This window comes from Calliphora vicina, chromosome 1, assembly GCF_958450345.1.
Source record: "Calliphora vicina chromosome 1, idCalVici1.1, whole genome shotgun sequence".
NCBI classification, from domain to species: Eukaryota; Metazoa; Arthropoda; class Insecta; order Diptera; family Calliphoridae; genus Calliphora; species Calliphora vicina.
In genome coordinates, this window is record NC_088780.1 from 74937120 (window position 1) to 74960317 (window position 23198).

Consider the following 23198-nt stretch of genomic DNA (forward strand, 5'->3'; position numbering starts at 1 on the left):
TATTTTTCAACATACTGTTAAATGTCGTTCCTTAATATTTTTCAACATTCACTGGTAACGTTTTTGAAAAATCACAGGAACTACTGTAGTAACAGTTACTTTTAATATCGTTCTTTCACATTTTTCAACATACTGTTAAATGTCGTTCTTTTATACATATTTTTCAACATTCACTGGTAACGTTTTTAAAAAATCACTGGTAACAAATGGAGAAAGTAACAGGTACAGGTAAGCCTCCATTTACGCGGTACTTTATTTACGCGAACTCAAATTAGCAACCATTTTTTCAAATACGCGACTTTTTTTACACGATTTTTATATAACGCGGCAACAAACTGTTGAAGTTTATTATCAGAGTTTTATATTAAGACTAAAATACAAAGTTGAAAGTAATACAATGTTACTACAATATAAGAATGAACATGTAAGAAGAAAATAGAGAACTACATGTTGCAATATAAAAGGGTTGCCATATTTCAACACAAACAACAAGAAACGAAAAAAAAACACAAGCGAATAACAGATTTCTTTTTTGAAAACTTCGTTAATTTGTATGAATTTTTTGTTTTTTTCATCTTTTTTATGTATTAGAATATTTTATTTTTTTTTAATTGACATTTTTTCCTTAATATTCGATAAGAAATATTTTTTTTAGTTGAGTGTTTTTACTCCACTTTTGTTTTAAGTAAGTTTTTAAAAGTACAAATAAAATAAGTTTACTTAAAGTATATATCATCGTCTTAAATGCAAACGGACGTAACTACATTTTTATTGTTTTTACAGGATATGTTATAAAATCAATAATAATAAAGTATTCTTGGCAATTGTTCAATCAATTAAAAACTCGATTTTGAATTTTTGTGTAGATACGTCCACTTTCATTTAAGGTGACGGACGATACGTATGTATGTACATGTTTGTTTTCTATTTAACGCGATTTTTAGGTCCCAATTTATTTTTTTTATGTGACTGATGTATTGTTTTACGCGAAATAAAAAATTATTGGTCCCACAAAAGCATTTCGTTCTAAATTAGAACCTCGTTTTACGCGAATTTGATTTACACGCTATGTTTTTGGGCCCAACAAACCGCGTAAATGGAGGCCTGCCTGTACTTTTAATGTCGTTCTTTTACGTATTTCAACAAACTGTTAAATGTTGTTCTTCAATATGTTTCAACATTTACTGGTAACAACAGTTACTGCATATTCTTAGGCGCATAATTTTATTCATACGTAAATAAATGAAAATCCGCGCCATAGCTATATAACACAGTGTTTGGCATCAATCCAAGTTTTCCAAAATTGTTATAAAAATAAAACAAACAAATTTCAAGTTTAAATTAGAGACGAAGATCTCTTTTTATTGTAAATAAATATTACCTCGTAGAAGGAATATATTGCGTTTTTAGTAAATTGCACGTAGTGCTTATGTCGAAGACAATTTGACAAGAGTTTTTTAATGCTAAAATAACAAGCATAATTTGGTGGCAAACAATATTTAAGGACGCGTTAACGGTTTACTCGCTAGAATCTAGTAAAATACTTCCAGCAAATTTGCATAAAAAAGGAAGCAACAATAGATTCTAACGTTGTTAAAAATAGTATAATACGTTTGTTTAATGGAGTTATTACCAATAGGATGCAACCTAAACATTGCTGGCCACCTTGCAACACTAATGTGTGTTGTAATGGTAACAGCATAGGTATGGTTTTTAGACAGATCCATAAACTGAATGGTTTTTAGACAGATCCATCAACTGAATGGTTTTTAGACAGATCCATCAACTGAATGGTTTTTAGACAGATCCATCAACTGACCATTAAAAGCAATGTTTTTATAAAGAAAATAGTAAAATAATACATACTAGGGTAAATCGTAAATATATTTCAATGAGCTTTTTTAATGATGATAACGTAAATATACAATTCGAATGTTGTCACTTAAAATGTTGAATTCATTTGTGTTTAATTCATAGATGTAGATTAATAGTAATGAAAAGAGGAATAATCAAATGACAGCATTAGGTCTCTTAGGAAATCCCGAGTTAGCGAAATACCATTAACTGACAATTATATAGCGTTAACTGGACCTGTCAGTATCCAGCCGAAAATTGTTCTCTGAGCCAATAATGACCCTAATACGTCTCGTCGAATTTCCGGTAACATAATTTGCGGATATAAATCAGCTCCAATAAGAATATCGAAAGGATTGGAATCTACCAAATGAACATTTGGCAATAATCCTTTAATGTCGGCGTTTACAGAAATCGAAGGCAAATTCCCCGATATATCTGGCAAAACAAAGGCCTTGGTATTCAGTACCACAGAAGAATCCAAATCAGAGCCGATCTTCAGATAAACAAGCCTTTCTCGAAACTACAGAAACCGTATTATTTACGCCAGAAACTTTAGCATTTGCAGTGCGTGGGAAGTTTAAACCTTTTTCGTAATCTGAGCTGAATCAATAAGAGCTCGGACCTGATACCTATTGCCATTATGTGTAATGTTTACTGATACAGTTCCTAAGATAACAGATTGATTTTGACGTGTATGAAATACTTGTCGAGTTTGCGTAACATTAGTAGAAGTAGAAGGTCGTTGATAAGTCGGTGACGAATTAGTGGGTCGAAGAACCTCAGCAGAACTCTGACCGGAAGAAGTCGTAGGCCATTCCACATTTGAATTTTCTATTGGCTCTTGATGAAGCATAGTATGGTGTCGATTATCGCAAATTAAACAATTATTATTGCTTTTACAATTGCTGACATGGTGTGTCCTTGAAAGACAATTAGAACAACAGTTATTTTCGTTCACAGCTAAAATTCGGTCAGTTATTGGAAGACTCTTAAATCGTCGACAAGTGCGTAAAAAGTGAGATTGGTTAGGACATAAAATACAAGAAATATTCGAAGAAGGAAAATCGTCAGAAGGTACAGAATATTTCACGTGGTTTGACTTTGTTTCCAAAACGTTACCCTTAAGATTGTTAAGACAGTCCAATGTCAGAATTCTTTATGTCAGAAAGTTATCCAAATCTTGCCAAAGGGAGAGAGCCGTCTTGTTCTTTACACTGTGTTCCCAAAGAGAAACTGTCGATGAAGGCAGTCTTTGAATGCATATAAAGACGATAATTGGGTCCCAATTATCCGTAGACACTTTATAAATAGAAAGGAATGTAAGACAACTATTAGTTCCGCGTTTTAAGGTCTTAAGTCCAGCACTAGTATCCTTGTCAAAGGAAGGAAGGCTAAATAGAAGTTTCAGTTGGTTGAGGATTCTCATATGCCATCTTAAGATCCCGCCAGGCTATATCAAAGCCCTCATTACTCAAAGGACTTTTCAAAACAATTTCCTTAGCTTCTCCTTCGGTCTTACGTATTAAATGGCAAAGACGTTCCACATTACTAAGGCGCGAGTTAATATAAATCGCCGTAAATAAATCCCTAAAAGCCGGCCAAGAATCATAATCCCCTCCAAATGCGTCGACATCGCAAGGGGGTAGTGTCAAAGTATGCCCAGAATTAGAATCAACCGCTGGCGAATCACCTGCGTTCGGTACCGATTTAAATTTGCGCACCTTCTCATTAATCAAACCTAAACATTTAATATAGGCTACATATGTGACCTGATGTTGTCTTAACTTTCTCCCATAACACTTTTATTTCAGCGCTCTGAACCTCCAAGGTATAAATATTATGAATGTCCTCAGGAAAATCATTAAAATTTGCCTCAAAAGCAATAAGAGCATCCGATGCTCTAATGAATCTATTTAGTGTAGTGATCGGCATTTTCCTTATTCAATTATCGATAATAAATAGAATTAAATTTCTATTTAGTTACAAAAATATGTAAAATTCAACAAAAATATTTCCCAAAACTATGTTTAGTCAAACTGACCGACCGTAGGGTGACCAATACAATTGAAGAAGAATTAACCGTATATGTATATTTGTTGTACAGATGTAAATCTGTAAACAAAAAATGTACAAAAGAAAATGTATGAAATACTAATTTTTATTTATTGTCCGTATAAATAAATTAAGTTTTAAACAAATGAAATAGTGTCACTTTTTTTCTTTTAAACCGAAGAATTTAATGAAATAAAACACAAATAAAATGTGTATGTGCGTCGCGTTAATATCAAACGATTTTGCTGAATAGTTAACTTTTTACAGTCTCAAGGGTGGATTAGCCGACTGTAATGTAATGTAACCTTAACGGTACGGAACGGAACAGCTGATCGTTTCTAGTGTGTGTAAAGTAGTTAAAGCAGTTATAGTGACAAAATGTAACGTAACTGTAACGTCTGAACCTGTTAAAAACAGAATTTCTTTACGTTTCAACGTGACATTTACTAACGGTGTTGTCAACTTGTTGATTTTAAAAGTCTTGTATAAAAAATACTTCTGCTCAGAACGCTTAACAATATTTTAAATGTTCTAAAAATGTTTTAAATATTTCAATAATATAAATACATAAATAAAAAACAAAATGTAAGAAAAGATAAACTCACTGTTTATTGTTGATTTGTTTATATGTTTGATTTGTTGATTTGTTTAAGCTTTGATATTTTTACAAAGCCTAGTATTTACAAAAACAGTAGAAAAATTAAAATTAACCCTATATACCACTTGGTGTTAAAATGACCCCAAACTTCTAAAACCATAAAAAAATATTCAATTTATTTTCAATTCAATTTATTTATTTTCAATAATATATAGTACATTTTCTATCTTTTAAAATTATATATATAAATAGTTCAAGTTTTACAACTTTTTCTTCTTAATAATAAGTAGTTATTTACATAATTACAAAATATAGTATATACCTTATAATATTATTGGAGGCAAAATTTGAAAAAACCTATTTGAATATTTTTATAGTTTTAATAAAAACATCTTACAACTACCTATATCTACCCGCTGATAAGTCATTAATATGAGGATGTTCAGATCCGGAGCATCTGGTAAAAAAATTTGTCGTCAGTCTATTTAACTTAAACGCGACAAGTTCAATATTTGAAATTGTATGAAGTCTAGACGTTGAAAAGAACCAATGAAGGTTAAATATTAGTTTTAATAATTTGTTCTGACTAATTTGCAGTTTCCCAATATGACAAGCTGCGCTCTTTGCCCACAATGGAGCTGCATAATATATTACCGCGTGAAAAATCACTTTGAAAATTAGCAGTTTATTTTCAATACTAAGGCTCGAATTTCTTTTAATAAAAGGGTACAGTATACGTGTGAGAATATTCACTTTGTTTATTACATATTGTATATGCTCCTTGAACTTCATTTTCGGATCAAGTATTACACCTAAATATTGTACTTTCTGGTCCCATTGAACCTCCATATTGAAAAGCGAAATGTTGCCCTGAGGAATATAACATGCTTTTCGTTTTCTCGTGAAATATATTGCTTGCGTCTTATTAGCATTCAAAGTTATCTTCCATTTATTAAAATATCGAGACAGAGTTTCCATAGCTTTTTGTAAGTTTATTCTAATATTTGTATATAATATGTCTGAGCACAAAACAGCTGTGTCGTCTGCAAAGACGGAAATAGTGCAGTTTTCTAGGTTGGGAAAATCTGACGTATAAAGATTGTATAAAGTGGGAGATAAACAAGAACCTTGGGGGCATCCTGCAGGAATATTATATACTTCCGAGCACGACGATCCAATGTGAACTTTAAATGATCGATTATGGAGAAAACTTTCTATTATTTTTATCAAAAAATTAGGAACATTAAAACGAATCATTTTATAAATGAGTCCATCGTGCCAAACAGATTTTTGAATTTCAAAATTGTTGGTTACCAAATTTCTGATTCGAACTAATGATTGAACTGTGTTATGTTCTCTACGGAATCCGAATTGATGACGAGGAAAAATGTTATTTGATTCAATAAAAGTTATCAATTGCTGATTGATAATTTTCTCAAAAATTTTACCTATGCAGGATAAGAGACTAATTGGACGATAAGAAGATGGATTATCACGAGGTTTGTTTGGTTTTAGAATAGGAATAACTTTAGCAGTTTTAAATTCAAGTGGAAAATAGCCTATTTTAAGACATACATTGAAAATAATTGTTAAGAACCGGAGCGATATTTCTGGAAGATGTTTAAGCCATTGGTTTGCAATTCCGTCCATTCCTGGAGCTTTTTTTGGTTTGAGGGTTTTGACTATATAATGTATTTGTGATTTGGATATTACCATATCATCAGGAATATTTGGAGTAATTCGTCTAAAAGATTGGAGTGCAGCACTAACTTGTAAATCCAATTCATCGTCACCTGAATTGTTGGAAATAATATTATTCGATGCAAAAATTTGAGCCATTAAATTACATTTCTCAGTGTTAGTAGTGTAACGAGAGTCATTATGATTCAAAATAGGTACAAATAGGCCTACTGTTAAAATCACCACCAATAATAAATTTGTTACTTATAGTGCTGAGTCTACGTATATCAGATGCAAATAATTGTTTCCTATTGCAGTCAGAACCAGCTGAGCCCCCCGGAAAATAACAAGAAAAAATATCAAAGCTACCAGTATTAGTATAAATTTTGAATCCAATATTTTCAATAAAATGAGTATTAACAATAGGTAATAATGTGTGTTTTGTGTTTTTCTTGATAATAATTGCCACTCCGCCACCTCTAGAAAGTTCTCTGTCGTTTCTATAAATTAAATAATCTCTGTGTTTTATAGAGATACTAGGGTTTAACCATGTTTCTGATACTAAACAAACATCCACACTGTGATTATTTAAGAATTGGAACAATTCTAAACTTTTGTTGCGAATGCCTCTGGCATTCCAAGTAACGATAATTAAGTCATTTGCCATTATGAGAGAAATTTGCAGGCGAGGTTTGTAATTACCTCGAATTGATCAGCTTTACTCCGACAGTTGCGAAGGTTGGTAATAAGCTCAAGAGTCAAGCTTTTAATTTCTTGCAACGTGAATAACTCATTGCTACTGTTATTGACGACATTGTTATTGTTGTTGGGTTGCCATATATTTGCAGTCTCTGGTGTATTTTGGAGAAGTGTATTCGGAAAATTCCTGTTATAATTGCCAGGGTTAACGTTATAAATAACTCCAGATATAGCACGCCTTGAAGTAGGTATCGATCGTTGCCTAATTTCTAAATATGTTGTTCTACTAGGACAGACTTCGGAAGAAGATTTGTGGTTGCCATTGCAATTTGCACATTTAATAGTGGTTTCCTTACAGTCGGAGGTTTTATGTGAGCCAGCACAGTTTGCGCAAAACGTTTTAACTTTACACCTGTTAGATCCATGGCCAAACATCTGACAGTTGTAGCATTGGGTGATTTTGTTTTTTTTGGTTTGTTGAAACTCCCATTTAATTTTTACATAATCTATGACAGAATAATTTTGTCTTAATTCTTTCATTGTTATAGACTGTCGTTCGAAATAAACAACATAAATAAAATATTCGGTGTTGTGGGTACTCTTTTTAATTACAATCTTCACGTCTAAGCATTTTAAGCCCATGTTTAACAGTTTTTTCTTGATTATTAAAGGGTCATATTTATCAAGACCAAACAGTAAGGTTTTATAGGGTTTTTCACTTTTGGTTGCATATGTGAAAAACTCATAAGAGTTTGTAAGTGCAGTACATAGCGCATCGAAACTTTCCTTAGAACAGCAAAACAGTTTAAGACCGATTGAAATTTTTCTTATAGAATAATCACTAATTTTATTTGTTTTACAAATTTCATGTAATTCTTCTATTTTACATTTTAAAACAGTAATTGGTGATATTGTAACTTTTGTTGGTTTTTGTATACAAAAAATATAATTTTTTGTTTCTTGTTTTAAAGTGAAATTCTTTTGATTTTATGAATATTACTTGTAATAACGAGAATACACACGTCTTTATACTTCGAACGCATTAGCAGAACTGATGATAAAAAAATATGATTTTAAAAGTTTGGGTTCATTTTAACCCCAAGTGTCATTAAACGTTAATTTCCATTCTTGTGCTGTTATTATAAACCCTAGAGATTATGTTATATTTTTGTTAAATTTCATCAAAATCGGCCCAAAAATATACAACATTTCGAACATTTCGAAATCTTTTCAAGAGAAATTCCAAATATTGAAATATTTGACCTTTAACCTTCACGATTTAAGGGTTAACGTTTTCCGATTTTATTAAAAGTTCCAGAGTATATTTAGAATTATCTGGACTATAATATTCTGAATAAGTTTTGCTTAAAATTCGTAAGAGTAAGGAAATAGAGCTCATTCGCCTAAAAATTGCCAAATAATTGGTTTTTCTCGAAAATTTCAAAATTTAAATCGCAGGTACGGAAAAACTATAAGAGATATTTTCATAATTTTTTCACATTTTTATTCCCTATTATATTCTTAATAAATCCCAATGAGATGATTAAAAAATTCTGAAATTTGTTTAACAAAATGTTTAAAAATTTTAAAATGGAGTTTTGAAACTGCCGTTAAAAAAATTTTATTTTTTTGTTCATACCTAAGAATAGGTTAACGGTATTCTACGAAGACAAAAACTCATATACAAGTATATCTGGACATATTTTAAGTAAAAATGAGCTTTTATTTTAATATTTATCAAAATATTTTAATTTTGTTCCTACATTTCTTGTTCTAGTGGCCTGAGACACGTTAATGGCCTGGCGAATTTTTAATAACTTTAACATTTTTTGACCGATTTCTGTTTTTTTATGTCTCATTAGAACGATAATTACGTACACATTTCGATTCTTTTAAATTAAATTACAAAAGTAATTTTTTAATGGCAAAATTTTTACAAAAACTGAAAAAAATGCATTTTTTCCCCTTGTAAATGCATCTCAAAAAACAGTTGACTGTGCACACACATTACAACAGCAAGCAGCAATCGAGTGCTGCTTACGCATTGTCAGTTTCGAGTTTTGTTTTTCGTACTACGCAGCGTAACAAAAACTGCTAGCTCGACTGGCAAGTTTGGCTGGTTGGTTAGAATTTGTTGTTGTATACACTTTGTATCGTATAGTTTTTGTGTTTATATTTCACAGAGAAAATTTAAGTGTTGTTATTATTAATAGAGATAAATCCAAAATTCTTATTTTTTCAGAAAAAAATTTAGTATACATACAGTGACGGACAATACAATAGAATCACTACATATGAATTCGATTAAAGCGGTAAAACTACAAAATTTGATTTCTAAATTTAAAATTTGTTAATTTTATATTATTGCTCATAACGTAAACAATAAATAGAAAAAAATAAAATAAAAAAATAACACATTCTTATGTTAAAAACGATGTCAAATCTAAAAGACTAAATAAAATATGCCACATTCAAATAGAATCAATCAGTCTTAAAATGATTAAAAATAAAAAATCATCATAAGAATTCGTTGTTTTCTTAATATTTTGTTGCATATCAATTATTTCTAATAACAGCATCAAATCTTTTGGGGATTGAATTTAACAAATTTTCGCATGTAGATCGGGAAATTGCATACCATATTTCCTGAATTTTCTGCCAAAGTTCTTCCTTGTTTTTCAATTTTTCAGGTCCGAGTTTGTCTTTTACTATTTTCCATAGGATTTAAGTCTGGTTATTGAGACGGCCATTCCATAACATGAATTTTGTTATATAAAAACCATTTTTTGGCAAGACCTGACGTGTGCTTTGGGTCATTATCTTGCTGGAAGAGCCATTTTAAGGGCATATTCCATTCTGCATGTGGCTTTATAACATTCTCCAAAATATTTACATACAAGTGCTTATCCATATTTTCTTTAATCCAATAAATTGGACGTCTAACCCATGTCTTATCATCACTACCAATTAAATTAATGGTCGTTTCGTCCGTCCACAACACATTTTGCCACTTTTTTATATTTTCTGGCCCACACCAATCCTTATGATTGCTCCTGGTTTTAAATGAAATATTGGTAGTGATTCTATTGTAATGTCACATCTGGCATCTCTGCCTACAATCGTAAACAAGTGTAATTTTTTCATTTAAAGTGCTTTATAAAATTAATTTAATTAAGCAATTATTTGAAGCTTGGAAAAAGTTTCTGTAATGGCTACTGCTAAGAGGAAGATAGAGTGGGGTAATAAACCCAAATTTAAGGTTCCAAAATCATCAGATACACCCAGTACAAGTGCAAATAGATTTGATCTATTAGCAACTGACGACGATGTTGACGATATCATCAAAGAAAAAGTTCCACCTATAATTGTGGATCCTCAACACAAGTTTTGGAAATTACTCGAGCTACTTGGTGAGGAATACAGCTATAAGCGAATGTCTGTTGGGATTAAAATATTGTCCAGCTCATTGCGGCTATATGAAGAAGCATTGAAGATTCTTCAAAAGAATGAATTTAAGTATTACACACACGAGGTAAAAGATGTAAAAATTTTCAAATTGGTTCTATTCGGGCTGCCCCAATTTACCACGGATGTACTACAAAAAGAATTTATTAGCAGTCACAATATAACTCCTGTAAGTATTACAGAAATAAAAACTAAAAGGTCATCTGAAGACGTTGCGATATATATGGTAGAATTCAACCGTGAACAAGTATCCAAACAAGATTCTAAAAATAAGATGGTTTAGTAACATCTCTGTGTACTGGAGAAAGCCTCTCAAAAGCAGTAGGGGTCCAACTCAATGTGCCAAATGCTCCATGTATGGCCATGGTGCGAAAAACTGCCACAGAAGTACTGTGTGTTCAGCCTGTGCGGGTAACCATGAACTCGTTGAATGTAAGCTAAATAAAATACCACAAGGTGCCGGTGTTGTTTATAGGTGCTTCAACTGTGCCAAGAATGGTCTTAAACAGATCAATCACAAAGCTGATGATCCCCACTGTCCATGTCGCCAGGAATACTTAGATATTCGACGACGAATAACCTCTAAACCCAGATTGGGCAACAACCGTCCAAATATGTCGTATTTCAACGATAACAATGAAAATTTTCCCGAATTACCAAGCCAACAACGTGTAATGGAAACTCATGATGTCCGCTCTAAAAGTGTGAATCAGTATTCAGATGTTTTAAAAAACAACAACAATAACTGCAGTAATGATGACATATCTAATGAGACACTTTTGCAAATATTTTTCGATGCAGTCGACGCCCTTCAAAGATGTCAGAATAAGTATGACAAACTAAGAGTGCTGGGTAATATGCTTAGACATGCAATATAAATCATCTGTTACACACAATGTTCATGTTATGCACTGGAATGCTCAAGGCATAACAACTGAGTCAGCAGCTTCACAGCTCGAACTAGTTTTACGTGATAAAAATATTGATATTCTTTTACTCAACGAGACGTTTTTAAAGCCGCATCACAAACTTCAATTCGGTGGCTATAAATTATACCGTGAAGACCGAGAATCTCATGGAGGAGGAGTATTAATAGCGGTAAAAATTAATTTAGTTCATAAGTTATTACCTAAAATTAAAACACAGTGCATTGAAAATATCTCGATACAAGTAATGATAAATAGACGCCCTGTAGTTTTTATAACTGCGTATAACCCAGTTTACAGTCCGAATTTTAAATCAGACCTTGACCTGCTCACTAATTTTTCGAGTGACTTCTTTATATTTGGAGATTTGAACGCTCATCACATACATTGGAACTGTGTGACAAGCAATACCGCTGGTAATGAATTGTATGCGCACAGTCTTTCGAATAGTTATTATATTTATTACCCAAATTCTTATACCCGTTTCGGACAAAACTTAACCCAGGTTCAACCGTCTACTGTAGATATTTTGTTGTCTAACTCCAGCATTTCTTTTTCGGCCTTAGAGTCACATAGGAATATTTTACAGTCGGACCATGTTCCAATTTCGTGTTTTATTTATGGTCATTTACAAAACAGAACAATTCAAGTCCCACTGTATAACCGGGCAAACTGGCCTGCTATTAGAAGCTGGGTTGATAATGAAATTAGATGCCAAAACATTGGTCAAAACGATGCTACTTCGATCGACTTGGATTTGTCTTTTAACAAATTGACTACTATTGTTAATCAGTCCTTTAGCAAAATACCAGTTGGTAACAAAAATTCTTGGCAGAGAGAAATATCGAGCACATCTAAAATGCTAATTGCACAAAGAAATAAATACAAACGCAAATTTCAGAGGTGTGGGGATCCTAACCTCAGAATTCAATTAAAAAGTATTTTAAAACAGTTGAACAGGCTAATTGTTTTTCACTTAGATAAGGATAGAAATGAGGCTTGGTCAAAATTTTTGTCAAATCTACCGTCAGGCTCTAAAAAATTTTGGAAACTATCAAAGGCGTTGAAAAGTAAGAATTTAGGTTTTTCTGATATTCTGATAAATGACGAAATTTTAAAAACTGCTGAAGAGAAAGCAAACGCTATTGCGGACGCGTTTGGTAATTCCCATACCATTACACTCCACAACACTTCAGCTTTAGATTCTAGAGTATCTAATTATGTCGAAATTCTAGACGAAATTCATTATGATAGTTCTAGCATTGATCTTACAGACATGGCTGAAGTCAAGTCATTTGTGTTCTCATTAAAGAATGGTAAAGCTCCTGGTTTGGATGGAATAAACAGTATCATTCTAAAAAATATGCCAGACTCCTTTTTTGAAACACTAAGTAAATTATTTAATTCTTGCTTTATTAATGGTCACTTCCCGTCTAGTTTTAAAAAAGCTAAAGTAATTCCAATCCATAAAACAGGAAAAGATCCCAAATTGCCTTCCAGTTACAGACCAATTAGTATCTTAAGTCTATTGGCCAAGGTTTTTGAAAAGGTTATTCACAGTAGAATCGTAGATTTTTCTAATCAAAAAAATCTCATTATTGAGCAACAGTTTGGGTTTCGTAAAGAGCACTCCACAGTACATCAGCTAAAGAGGGTTATTAACTTTATTGAAGACAACAAAAGTAATCGGAAGAGCACAGGCGTTATTTTTCTCGACATTGAAAAAGCATTCGATACCATCTGGCATGATGGTTTACTGTTCAAACTTCACTCATTTGATTTTCCAACATATTTATTAAGAACTATTAAAAGTTTTTTATACAATCGTTCATTTGTTGTAAGCGTCGACAGCAATTTATCTAGTGAAAGGCGAATACCTGCGGGACTACCTCAAGGATCGGTGTTGTCACCTACGCTGTATTCACTGTACACCTCAGATATAAATATCCGCGGGAATCATGAAGCGGCATTTTATGCTGACGACAGTGCTTTTATATGCTGCGGTAAAGTTTCAAATGCAATTGTCAAAAGAATGCAAGTCAACCTTTTGTCAAGCCAAAAATATTTTGACAAATGGAAAATTAAAGTAAACGACGCTAAAACACAAGCTATCATATTTCCTTACAATAAATCCCCAAAACGTATTCCTTCTCAAATCCTGTATTCTGGAGGAAATATAATTCCTATAAAGGATGAAGTGAAATATCTAGGTATTATCCTAGATAAAAAATTATCTTTCAAACAGCATGTTAAATACGTCTGCGACAAAGCGATAAGATGTGGTCGTGCTCTGTTCCCAGTCCTTAACCGTAGATCAAAGCTCAACTCGAAAAACAAGACATTGTTATATAAAATGTGCATAAGACCAATAATGACCTATGGTTGCCAAGTTTGGTTTCACAAAGCTGCCAAAACACACACTAAAAAGCTCCAAATAATTCAGAACAAAAATTTAAAAATAATACATAATCTACATCGTAGATACCCCACAGAATTACTACATAGTAATTTCAAATATAAAATGATAAGTTCGTATACCAGGGATCTGACGCTGTCATTCAATGAAAAATGCAGGTTGTCTAATTTTGAAACAATAAGAAGTTTACTAAGGCAGCACTGAGATTATTTTATATTAAAAGAATATGTTCAGTGATGGCTTAACCAATTTCATTATAAGTCTCTCTACTGTACGTATAAGGTTTTTTTTACAAAGTTTCCTTGACACTGTGTTATTAATAGTTCCTATATTCAATTGCTAGATTTTAATTGTTGTAGTACTTTTAAGTAAATTCTCATAACATTGTACCTAATATATTTAAGATTTTAATAAAAAAAAAAAATTCTATTGTAATGTCCGTCACTGTATATATATATATATTCGATTAACATTAAATTTGATTTCATTACATTTATAAATTTCATAATTTTTCATTATAAAAAATTAAATTAATTAATAAAATTACATACATATCGATGGCTTAATAAAAAAAAGGCGTAACTCGATTTTTTGTTACTTTACTGGAGAGGGAAAAAACTTAATAAAATCCATAAAATTTAAGACACATTTTATTTCTCATTTAAAATGTATTTATTTTTATTTCAATGAAGTTATTTAATATACCCTTTTTACATTGATATTTTTGAAAAAAAATACACATTTTCCCCTCCAAAAAAAAAAGACATTGCGGCTTTATATTTTTTAGAACATGTTTTTGCAATCCCAAGAACAATTCGGTGGGCCGATCGAAATTCGCAAATTATTTTTTTTTTGCTCACTTTAATGTAAATTTAAGAAATTTTTTTTATTCCACCATACTGGTATTTCTGTACTAAATATGTAAATGATATTTAAGTTTTTAATGAAAATAAAGCATTTCATTTTATTAATAAATATATTCCAAAAATCATAAAGCAAGTGATCATTATTCAATATAAAATATAATAAAAAAATATCAATAATTTTTTATTCTAAATTTATTAATTAATAATTTTATTAAATTTATTTTTTAATAAGAAGTATTTTTAATTAAGATATAATAAATATAAGAATTTCCTATTTATTTCTATTAACAATAATAACATTTAAATTTCCTCTGTGATATGTAAACACAAAAACCAAAAAATCATAGGATTCAACCTAGTGTGTGTTGTTGTACACACATTTTAAACAACCAGCCAAACTAGCCAGTCGTACTATTCAGTCGAGCTAGCAGTTTTTGTTACGCTGCGTAGTACGAAAAACAAAACTCGAAACTGACAATGCGCAGAGAAATGTTTTTGCTGCTGAAGTCGTGTAATCAGTCCGGTAGAGTTGAAAACTGAAACACGGCGGCTGCTGATTCGTTTGGCTGCTGGAAAAAAACATAATCGATTGCTGTTTGCTGTTGTAATGTGTGTGCACAGTCAACTGTTTTCATTAAGCAAATTGTTGAAATTGAAGACTTAAACTATTTTCAGTTCAGTCGTTACATGAGACTATTTATTTTGGTGCTGAATATTAAACCCTGGTTACTACTAATAAACACATACATGTTACATACACGGGTATTTTTTTTGTCTATTATCACGTAGTGGTAATCGTGTTGCACTGTGTAATAAAACTAAAAACATTAAATAAGCTTTTGAATTTTCTATAATAATGGACCTAGAAACATGGAACTAAGCATTTATGGTACTATTTCATTATTCGAATGGTACTTTTTGTAATATCATCACTAATGAAACTCGAAACATGAAATAAAGCTTATATGGTCCCTAGTAATTGGGAAACAACAATGTGTGTGAAATTAGCTCCGTTTTTTTACCTATGTACCTTCTACTTAAAGACTGTTAAATTAACATTTTATGATTTAAAAAAAATTAAATATTTTTTTATCAACAATCGTTGATGCATTTGCATTACCGTATTTTTGGAACAGGTACATGAGAGATACAAGAACATTTAAAACAAGTAAGAGAGCTATATTATACTTTAAAATATTTTTAGGCAAACAAAATCAATTTTTTTTTTAAATTGTTGAATCAGATCTGAATTGTTTATATTAATAGAAAATAGGAAATTTTGTTAAAAATGGAACATGGAAATTTGAAAAAAATTGTTAAATTTTTTAATTATGCTAGATATAGTCCTAATGATGTGAAAAGCTCAGATCGGAGTTATATGATTTTTAAAATAATGAAATTTCACATTTGTTAAAAGGTGCAACCTTTTGTATAGTTTAGTATGCGAACCAGTTTCCAAAATGGTCACAAATCCTCTCAAGCTTTCCTTCAAAAACCTAAAATTTATCTAAATTCCAAGATAATTTCTTCTATACCACTATTAGAGTTCCAACAAGTATCCCTTGGATCAACATTTCTATATAGTGTAGTATGCGAACCCAGTTTTTCTCAAGAGTTTGTTTTCATAAAACTCAAATTTATTTAAATTCCAATATTACTTCTGATATCCTACATTTATTTCACGTCAGAAAGGTGTGCTTTGAGGACCCTTGGTCGCGTTCCTGGTAGGCCCTTGAGGTCCATGTTCAAAACTTGAACTCGACAACACTTCCTCTTTGAGCATGTGCCATTTGAAGTTACATATTTATTTCCCTCTATTTTTTTCTATGCCACTGTGCGATGTTTATATTTTGAGGCAGATATGCCCGATGAAGTCTGTATATATATAAGTATACATAAATCAATTAAAATTTAATTTTTCTTTCAGATCCGATTGTCAAAAGAATAGAGACGGAAAGCGAAAGGATGTAATTAAAAACAAACGTGAAGTAAAAATAGACAGACAAACTTATAATAACACGCATAATCAAAGCGAGCATGTAAGTATATTTATGTTATATATAGGGCAACGAATGTTTAAAAAATTTTCATACGTAATCATCACTCTATTAATATACGGCAGTATCTATAACTAAAGATTAGCCACTGTGTATTAGTGTGCTCCAAGATTGTATGGATGAAAAACAATTTCAAGGCCTCCCCCCACTAGAATTGTTCTACATATTGTAGAAACACGTTGTGTAAAATATTAGGATGATAGGATAACGTTAACTGGTGCCGCAACGACGCGCCTCAGTCCACTAGAACAAGAAATGTAGTAACAAAATTAACATATTTTGAGAAATCTATATATCTATATTCTATATACTATATAAAACACAAAAAATGTTTCTACCCATGTCCGTTATAGACTCTGAAAACATCCAACTGATTAGCTCCAAACCGGTTTCATTGGAAAGGAAATTGGTTTTAGATACCTAAAATCCTACATTAAGTCCATTCTTAAAGCAGATTTTCGAATTTTTCCACACAAACATTTTTACCAAATTTGAACTTTTGAAAATTTGTAGTTTTGAAATTTTGTTTGTAGGTACCTCACACGATATCCACTAAGAAACGATTTTTGGAAATTCGAAAAAAATTTATAAAATTTATGCGAAAAATATGTGTACACCCTACTGTGGCCCTTAATAAACGAAAGTTGGATTTTGGCCATTCTCACCCCCAGTTTGGTGAACATTAGTAAAAAATCATACTGAAAAAATTTCGAAAGCCCTCTGAAGTTTTGAGATGCAATTACAAGGGGAAAAAGACATTTTTTTCACTTTTTGTAAAAATTTTGCAATTAAAAAAATATTTTTCCAATTTAATTTAAAAGAATAGAAATGTGTACGCAATTGTCTAATGAGACATAAAAAAAGAAATTGGTCAAAAAATGTTAAAGTTATTAAAAAATCGCCAGGCCATTAACGTGTCTCAGGCAACTAGAACAAGAAAGGTAGGAACAAAATTAACATATTTTGATAAATATTAAAATAAAAGCTCATTTTTACTTAAAATATGTCGATATTTACTTGTATATGCGTTTTTGTCTTCGTAGGATACCGTTAACCTATTCTTAGGTATGAACAAAAAATAATTTTTTTTTTAAATTTTTCAAATTTTGTTAAACAAATTTCAGAATTTGTTGATAATCTCATTGGGATTTATTAAGAATATAATAGGGAATACAAATGTGAAAATATTATGAAAATATCTCTTATAGTTTTTCCGTACCTGCGATTTAAATTTTGAAATTTTCGAGAAAAACCAATAATTTGGCAATTTTTAGGCGAATGAGCTCTATTTCCTTACTCTTATGAATTTTAAGCAAAACTTATTCAGAATATTATAGTCCAGATAATTCTAAATATACTCTGAAACTTTTACTAAAATCGGAAAACGTTAACCCTTAAATCGTGAAGGTCAAATGTCAAATTTTTCAATATTTGGAATTTTTCATGGAGACATAGCGAAATATATACTTTTGGGCCGATTTTGATGAAACTTAAGAAAAATATAACATAAACTCTTGTGTTTATAATAACAGCACAAGAATGGAAATTAACGCTTAATGGCACTTGGGTAGAGTATCCAAAACCGAAACCGAAAACGGGTCAACCTTCCCACGACAGCCGGTTCTACGCACCGGAATGACCCGAGTTCACTCGGCCAAGGGCTGTCAACTCAGCAAACACTGCTGCTACAACAACAACGGGTCAACCTGTTTTTTCATCTTTGTAAACTCCACCGGTTTCGGTTTTTTTAACTTTTCGCTTTTTTGACAATCCGGTTTTTGTAAGACGGTTAACCGGTTTTAATGAAATATATTTTCTAAAGCTCATTCAATCATATATATGAAAAACTTTGATATCATTTTTAAAAATATTGATTTATTTTATAGAAAATTATAGCATTTGACAATATTTCGTAAAAGATATAAAATAATTGCATAAAGATAGAGCCGTAGGAATTCAAAAATGCTAAACTTCCGAAGATTTAGTACACAATTCTTAACAAATTTCTTATTAGCGTCCACAAACAAAAATAAATATAAGGAGACCTTTTTCATATTAAATAAAAATTTGATATAAACCGGTTAACCGATTTTTGTTGAAGATAAAAACCGAAACCGTTTAACCGGCTTTTTTAAAAGGCAATAATCAAAACCGTTTTTTTTTCAAAAACACACTTTTTCGGTTAAACCGGAAACCGGTTTTTCAAATTTGCCGGTTTTTTGGACACTCTACACTTGGGGTTAAAATGACACCAAACTTTTAAAATCATAATTTTTTTTATGGTTTTAGAAGCTTGGGGTCATTTTAACCCCAAGTGCTATATAGGGTTAATTTTAACTTTTCTGCTGTTTTTGTAAATACTAGGCTTTGTGTTATATTTTTGTTAAATTTCATCAAAATCGGCCCAAAAATATACAACATTTCGAAATCTTTCCAAGAGAAATTCCAAATATTGAAAAATTTTACCTTTGACCTTCACGATTTAAGGGTTAACGTTTTCCGATTGTAGTAAAAGTTTCAGGGTATATTTCGAATTATCTGGACTATAATATTCTGAATTCATAACAGCAAGAAAATTCGACACATTCGCCAAAATATATCCAAAAAATTATAGGAAGTATTGTCATACTTTTTTCATATTATTATTCCCTATTATGTTCTCAACAAATACAACGCACAGAGGGATGGCTTCATACATTTTTTGGCAAAAATTATAAGGAGTGGTCGTAGAGCGCTGAAATTTGGCACAGAGAATTATATGGACTAAATTAAGAAAAAAATTAGATTTTATCAAAATCGACCACGCCCCCTGCCCATACAATCCAAATAGATCTTTTCGCATAAAATTTTTCCTATCCAAGTAAAAGGTAAATGGTATCATTAGGAAAATTATACATACAGTTACGGTCAAATAAATAGGGTCACTCAAAATTATTCAGAATAAAATGGAAACAAACAAAAAATTAAAATGTAATTGTATGTTTATTTATTTCATATTATTGCTATCTTTACTATTTATACTAAAAACTCAAAATAATTCATTTATGAAAAAAAAATATTGAAAATTTCATTGATTTCTAATAGGGTCATTAACAAAAACGATTAAAAAAACTTAAAATGGATTCAAAAGCTAATATTTTGTACAGTAACCATTATTTCTAAGAACAGCTTTGCAACTTCTTGGCATTGATTCCACCAAATCTTGACAAGTCTTATTTGGAATAGAATACCAAGTGTTTAGGTGAAAATTATATTGTGAATATTTATTGTAAACTAGTTATTATTATACTATATTGTTTATTACCCATATTATTATCGTCCAAACTGTATTGGAACGTAATTGGAAATTTAATGTTTTAGTACTCTCGCCCATGTAAATTTAGCTTTTCTCACGGTCATGGCCTAACTTTGTAAATTATAAAAATTTAGTATAAAAGTAGAGATCAACACAAGAAGTGAACCCTAAATAAAATAAAAGTGAAGTATAGATTACTTAAAGTTTTTACCTTTGTGTTTTTTCTCCCTACAACCCAAATATTTTGCGCCCCAAACAAACATTAATTGATCCAGTCGAACCGGATACAAGAACCCCCCACAATAATATAGTTTCGGAAATATTTGGCTAAATTTTATATAGTTTATGATATTAAACTACAAAAATAAACCCCAACAAGTGAAAACCCCCAGTGTACCCCAGTGCAAAAGTTTTTTTTAAAAAAAAAAAAGTGTAAAAAATAAAACCCTACAAAAATCTTGTTTAATTGAATTAATAAATTAAAACTACGATCAATAAAAAATATTCAACAATAAGGTAATGTGAATATCTTAATAATAATTTACTTCAAAAAATTATAAACAACAACAACGTATAAAAAGAAACCTCTAATAAATAACAAAAACAACAAAATCCGTTACAAAGTGTAACAAAATTAAAATTCCCTTCATTAGTAACGATGAAATCCACACCATACAAAAAATAATATTTTTTTGTAATATCTCACTGTTATACTGTAACTACCAATAATCTCACCAATTTGAGTCTCATTAAATGTTAATCACAGCACGAGTGTTCTCTTATTAAGATAAATATATATTCAAACTCACATCATCAATACTCACACTCGGTCACATACATCGGTATTTAAACTCTTTACGCATCAAATATAGTTGCACTCTTAAAAAAAAAAAAAAGTGTAATGAGATAAATCTTTTCACTTTTTAATGTACACATCTCTTAGGTACTCGCATATGTACATACCTACATATAAGATCAGCAGTGATTTCTAAACTGTGTATATAAGTAATACAAAATATCTCTTGTGTTCTTTTTGTTTGTAATGAAAAAATATAAATCCAAAGCCAATTACAGTATGTAACAAAATTTTCTACAATTTTATTTGAAAAAATTAAAAAACTTATTTTAATGAGACTACTTATAACAGTTTAACAAGGCCATACAATTTTTAATTTTTATAAATTTTAAGCCATTATAGTGTGCTTTTATAAAATTTATACGTTGTTGAATACTAATACTAATTTATATCTAACCCTCATTTATATCCCCAACCAAACGTTTCCTTTTGAAAACATACCCCTCGACGTTCTTATCAGTATCTCGCTGAGATTATTTGTTTAAAGTGTTCGATTTGCTTTTGTAGTTTTGCAACTATTTTGCAAGTTTACTTTATTAATCGATTTAATATTTTCAAGCGCTTATAACATATTGAATCAAAATGTCATTACTAGATAGTTTTATTAAATCCTCGGATAAGGTTGTAGAATTTGAGGCTTATTTAGCGGATCTACCCATAGCCAGTCATAGTATTTGCTCACTAGACATCCATAAGGATGAAATACTAATACGTTGGTCTGATTTTCGAAAAAGTTATGATAAAATATTACTGGATTATGGCTCACTGGAAGAAGAAGTTACTATGGAAAGTATTAAAGATAGATTTTACAAAACATACGGTTCTCATGTAAGAGCCTTATCCAAAGTCAAGGAAATTTTAGATTCACTTCCTGCGAAAGATTCTCCAATTTCGCAAACTGAAGCCCCTACTACTAGTTACATACCTAATATTAGCCTTCCCCCATGTGACACGGAGGTATTTTACGGAGACTATGTCTCCTGGCCAAGTTTTCGCGATATGTTTTCAGCGCTTTACGGAAACAACCCACGTTTAACTAATATTGAAAAGCTTTGTCATCTGCTGAAAAAGACGCAGGGTGAGGCCCACGACATTTTAAAAACATGCCCCTTGAACAATCATGGCTTTGAAATGGCCTGGCAAAACCTTGTTGACAGGTATGAAAATAAGAGGGTTCTCATCAACGCACAACTTAAAATATTATTTAACCTCTCACCTGTCACCAAGGAATCAGGACCTAATATAAAGCGAATTCAAAGAACCATAAATGATTGCGTCACGAATCTTACACTCTTAGATATACGGACAGATAATTGGGATGTAATATTTGTTTTCGTGTGCTCCATTTCCCTACCTGATTTGACTCTAAATCTATGGGAACAATCCCTTCGTGATAGCTCGGATCTTCCCACATGGAAACAGATGGACGCATTTTTGACTGCTAGATACCAAACCCTCGAGTCTGTAACGGATATTAGGTCATCGATGAGTAACAATCATTCGACAACAACTCGTAAAAATAACCCTAATAAGAAATCTCATTCTTTTGAATCTCGTAAGCTTTATAATTACCAAACTAATGTGACTTCAAATCCCCCTCGAAAATGCACCCTATGTGAATTATCACATCCTCTAAGATTATGCCCCACATTTCTTAAAATGACAGTCGAAGAAAGGTCCGATGTAGTAAAAAGAGAGAAACGGTGCTTCAATTGTTTAGCCACCTCACACAGTATTAAACAATGTCAAAGCCAATATGTTTGCACTCTGTGCAAAAAGAAACATAACTCTCTCCTTCATCGTTCTGATACTCCAAATACTCCTGCTCAGAAACAACCATCTCATTTAACTGCGACTACAACTCCCAACTCTAATAACCAAGATAACTCACGTGTTTCAAATACCTACCACACACCCAAGCCTCTACTAGAAACCCCCACATCTTCCCATCAAATTGCACCTAAACCCAGACAGGTATTTGCCACCAAACTACAGTCCACACTAACACATTCCATAGTACTTGGTACAGCCCTCGTTGATATTTGTATTCAAAACACCAGATGTACTGTTCGCGCCCTTATAGATACAGCTTCTGAAGCTACTTTTATATCCAAAATACTTCAGACGAAGCTCTCTTTACCCACTAAATCCTCGCAAACTCAGATCACAGGTTTAAGTGGTTCCCTAACTGCCACAGCTACATGTATATGTTCACTTACTATCAGTTCCCCCATTGAAAAACAATTTGTAACCCAAGCTGACGCGTATGTAATTAATAAATTGACTGGTGATTTACCCTACCATGATATTTCGAGTCTCTTAACATCTAAGTTTCCAGATATTCAATTAGCAGATACTTTCTCCAACATATCTTCTCATATCGATCTACTATTAGGTGGAGACGTTTACCCTAAAATAATTCGAGATGGAG

The 23198-nt window shown here is 31.4% G+C and overlaps 1 protein-coding gene across 1 annotated transcript in view; it reads left to right on the forward strand.

Moving 5' to 3' along the window:
• eIF4B (eukaryotic translation initiation factor 4B) overlaps positions 1 to 23198 on the forward strand; it is a 171524-nt gene that overhangs the window by 95686 nt on the left and 52640 nt on the right. The window contains exon 4 of the mRNA XM_065514971.1: positions 16487 to 16598. Coding sequence (XP_065371043.1) covers positions 16487 to 16598 — 112 coding nt within the window. The remainder of the gene's footprint in view (positions 1 to 16486; positions 16599 to 23198) is intronic.